This window comes from Gavialis gangeticus, unplaced genomic scaffold (genome assembly GCF_001723915.1).
Source record: "Gavialis gangeticus isolate Ggan-Ray unplaced genomic scaffold, GavGan_comp1, whole genome shotgun sequence".
In the NCBI taxonomy this organism is placed as follows: Eukaryota; Metazoa; Chordata; order Crocodylia; family Gavialidae; genus Gavialis; species Gavialis gangeticus.
In genome coordinates, this window is record NW_017729033.1 from 86131420 (window position 1) to 86135987 (window position 4568).

At 37.8% G+C, this 4568-nt stretch overlaps 1 protein-coding gene across 2 annotated transcripts in view; it reads right to left on the reverse strand.

Moving 5' to 3' along the window:
• BANK1 (B-cell scaffold protein with ankyrin repeats 1) overlaps positions 1–4568 on the reverse strand; it is a 457231-nt gene that overhangs the window by 371538 nt on the left and 81125 nt on the right. For both annotated transcript variants that reach the window (XM_019526509.1, XM_019526510.1), the window contains exon 3: positions 150–215. In XM_019526509.1, the coding sequence (XP_019382054.1) occupies positions 150–215 (66 nt within the window). The remainder of the gene's footprint in view (positions 1–149; positions 216–4568) is intronic.

The window sequence follows — 4568 nt, forward strand, 5'->3', positions numbered from 1 at the left end:
CATGTTCCTCAGTGTAGCTGAAACCTAAGGAAAGGTTAGTTCACTGCCTTTCAGGTCTGACCAGATGTAAGAAAACAAATGTTCTTAACTCAGTCTGCTGAAGAGTATTTTGCTCTATTTAAGTGAAGTTTAGGGAATTTAAAGCTCACCATTTGAAAGAACTTCTGCATAGGTATAAGACAGCAACTCTTCTAATTCTTCGTTCTGTGGTTCACCTAAGGAAAAAAAATCCTTCAATTAACATTTCCTTAGAAACATCCTTAAATGGATATCTCCCCAGCCACTTTCCTCCTGCCTCTTTCCCAAATGGTCTAATTCTTTTCTTCGTAAGTATTCTGATAATCATTTGTGGGATGAAAAAATACTTTAGAAAAAACTTATTCTAGGACAGCTAACTAACTGCAAGACAATGCCTATATATGATAAAGGCAAGTTAATTTTATTTGAAAGTGTTAAGAAGAAATACATGTTTTCCCAGGGTGCTAAAGCTACATTAGAGATTAAAATATTAAAACGTGATATTCAAAGATTGGCAGTAGGCATTTATGAGATGTTATTTAGTAATTTATTAGCTATTGTATGGAATATACTTTGTTTTTACCATTAACTGTATGTCTTCTGGCCCCAAGTTCTACTCTAGGATTAGAAAAGGAGATGTTATCCCAAGAGAACCTTTTATATCTTTTGTGGACCAATCCATTTACTTTCAACATGGACCCCATATTTCTCTTTCTTTTCTTGTCTGATAGAGCTGTATTTCAGTTATTTGAGCTGTGCTCCCTTAACATGTGCCTTTACAGATTGTTGTTACTACTGCAGCATTGTATTTCTATTCTATTCTAATTACTGCAGCATGGTGTTTCCTGACTATTTTATAAGTACTATGCAGAGAATATCATGAACACTATATCCATGTTATCTACTTGCAAGAACAACATGGTAAAGGATTTAAGAATAACTTGAATCAATTTGACTGAAAAAAATCATTAAGTTTTGTGCTAGAAGTTATTAATGACTGCTATAAGGTAACTTGATGCTGACTGGAAAAATCACCAAGGTGGCTGTGCCCCTTCCAGCTAAAGGGAAGGAGCAATTCCTATATTTTCTTATATACAGCACATACCTTTCCCCCTAAAATCAGCCCCCCCAAAATTGGGTGTGTGTATTAATGGGGAAGCAGATTTTCTGCCTGGAATACAAGCACCCTGCTTTGCTTCCTGCTCTACACTGCAGCAGCTTCCACTAAACAAGCTTACTTTTCTTATGCCATTTTGCTGGGGGGTAGCTGCTTCTGGTCTCTCTCCTCCTATTTCCCAGCCCTGGAATCTCTTTAGGTCTTTTCAAAATAAATCCACTCACAGAGACCAGCCTTCAGCAGCAGATAGAGTTACAACTTTAATTAGGAAAGAATGAGAGGGTGAGTCAGCTGAAAACAAGACATACAGACATACATCTGGAAAAAAAATGTCTTCATTCTGCCTTTCAAACATGAGGTGTGTATTATATTTTGGGGTGTGTTGAAAGAAAATATGCTAAGTTCTTTTCATTTACTGGGATAGGTGGAAAAAACCAGAAGCCACCACCCCAGGATATTGGCTATGTGGTAAGACCTAAGCGAAAAACCTTACCTAGGTAGATTAAAAGAGTTTCCATGATTGCAAAAACCAGGTGAGTTAGTGTGTCTATGTCTAGTACACAAAGTCAAGTAGAAGCAGAGAGAAACAGAAGAACATAAGCCTGAGTAGAAGGAGCAAGACAGTTTCTTGGCCATGGAAATTATTAGAGAAGCTTGAGGATAAACAAGTAAATGGCTCATTTCTTTGTTCATTTATACCATGTTAGGGGGGAACAGAATTCACAAGTGTCCATCTTGGAATCCCTGGATTTGAGCTGCAGAAGTGCCAAGCTCTTGCAGCAGCACAAAGTCAAGGTAGCTGTGCTTGATTATTTTAAATGTTGTATAGTGCTATTTACAGAGGAAAGTCAAACTCTAGACATCTCAAATGAACATAAAAATTAACAGAAACTTTTGACACTAATATTGCTTTGCTTAAGCTGCCTATCTGTAAAATGGTGATAATTCTACTCTCTCACCACATGGGGGGTGAGAATAAATTAACTAGTATTTGGTGGAAAAACCAGATATTCTTGTGATGAGCTCTATACAAAAGCCCATCAGGAAATTAATAATTCTGCCTGCAGAACAGGGCTTGAATACTGTGCAGTACATAAGACATGGGAAGATACATGGAACAATAACTATGCAACAAAATATTGAATAGCTCCTCTTTAAGTTATATTCATCCCAGGCACTGAATGAGGCCATGGTTCTGTGGAAAAAATAGTATGTGATCATGTAATTAAAGGCTATATCATAATACACATGCACAAAGGGGCCTAATTAAGGTCTCACAGGCAACCATAACTAGCATTTCCTGACTTTCAAGTCTCTGTATTGGTAACCTTAATAATCTTGTTTTGTGTATAAAAATCACATTAAAGTCTAGCCAAATTCTGATTTCATTTGCACCAGAGTAATCTTAGAATGAACCTGCTAAAAACAAAAATTATCCCTATATATAAACTATTTTAACATTCTACATGTTCACTTCCTTTCATATTAACTTAAATATCAGTTCTTCCATGCAATCAAACACAATGACATTTACTTTTCCTTATCGTCTTAAGATGATAAAATAAGGTTAATAGAAAATCTAGCACAAATGAATTGTAAATGACATTTAAGTTATAGTCATAACAGTCTGCCAAAAAGTATGTTAATGTATTTCAAAAAACTTTTTCTTTTGAGTTACACCTCATAATAACGGTTGGAAAAACTTTATGAAAATGCTTGATGCGTAAGACAGACGCATGTCAGGCATGTCTTTCATGGAGCATTTGTAAAGCTGATGACCCACACAACCATTTTGTGGGTTATCTATATTAGATAACCTCCAAAAATGCCTGGTGTAATCATCACTTATTTATTAGAATTAAAAACAACCTCAGAATTGCAACTAAATGCTGACTGCTATGCTTTACATTGTTTTTCCAAATGTAAACAAAACACAAACTTGGAAGGTGTTCACATATGCACTTTAAAGAAGATCATAATAAAACAATTCATTAAAAAAGGAATGCCATAAAAACAAAGTAAATTAAAATGAAGAATGTTTAACTTTTTATTCTTTTAAGTTGTATCACCAGTAAGACTTTATACATTTGTTCTAAATTAAAAGCAATCATTCTGAGATGTCAGTGGCCAGTTATAAGTAGTTTTAATGCAATTTATGTCTGAAGCAAGAGAAAAAACACTGCATATGCTATCTAGACTTCAATAACCATGGGCACAGGTACAAGTGGTTAGATGGATCAAAATACAAACTGCCAAGAAATCTGATTATGTCATCATGAATAAGACTTCTCAGACTTTTGCAGGATTAAGAAAAAAGGAACAGAGAAGTTAAGAATAATTAATAGTGGACCAACAATCCTCATTTATTGGCTATAGAGATTTTCAACTTCTATGGCTCCAGCTTAGGTTCTTGTTCTGGTTTCAAGTGGTCATATGTTCCACATAAAACAAGTCAATTCTAGCAACTGAGTTCCTGTAGTGTGTATAGACTAAATGAGGGGCATGTGAGCACAACACTTTAAAGCAGGTTAAATGCTTTTGCACTGCTTAAATGGTACCGATGTTTGCATACGTTGTCAGCATACTGAGCATTAATTCCAGCCACTCTTGCACATTCAGCGGCATAATGCACCTTAAATGATTTTGGGGCACAGCAAACTAAAACACCTCCAAGGAGTTTTAGTTTGCTTCCCTATAGCCGTGGAGCAAAGCACTGGGCTCCATGTGGATCAGGGACTGTGCAGGCAGCCCAGCAGCAGCCCGAGTAGGCAGGCTCCAACGAAGAAGAAAAAAAAAAAATGGCAAGCCTGATCTTTTTTTTTTGTTCTGTCCCCCTGGAGTCTGCCTGCCTGCATGAGCTGTGTGGGGACCCAGTGGGTGGGTGCTACTTGTGGGGGGGGCTGCCGCTGCCATGGAGGGAAGCATCAGCCCCACCTCACCGCCCCTGGCAGCCCAGGGACCGCTCTGCCCACTGACAGCTCCCCCTCCCCCTGCCAATGGAGAGGCAAGTAAGGCATGGGTGTACACGACACAGGGGTTTACTTCACTTTTTAAAAACCCACTGCTTCTATGTAGGGCCTCTATTTCATCTACATGCACCCTTAATGAACAACAGTTCTCATCACAAAACATGTGCTGTCATTACAATGGCACCACTGCAATTAATGAATAGAGAAACTGAAAAATAATTCATCTTATAAAACGCTAAACCAGAAACTGGGTTGGAGTGTTGCTGTAGCTGTGGCGGTCCAGGAAACGTCCAAGAGGCACAGATTTTTTGTGATATTTTTAACTGGACCAACTGCATAGTTGAGAGAGCTGCTGGTCAAGCCTTTAGACATAAGTTCCCTTTTTCATGTCAATCTGAAGGGCACAGTATGGAAAGTCTAGTCCAGCAGATCTCCCAACCATAGAGTTGATCCAATAAAACACA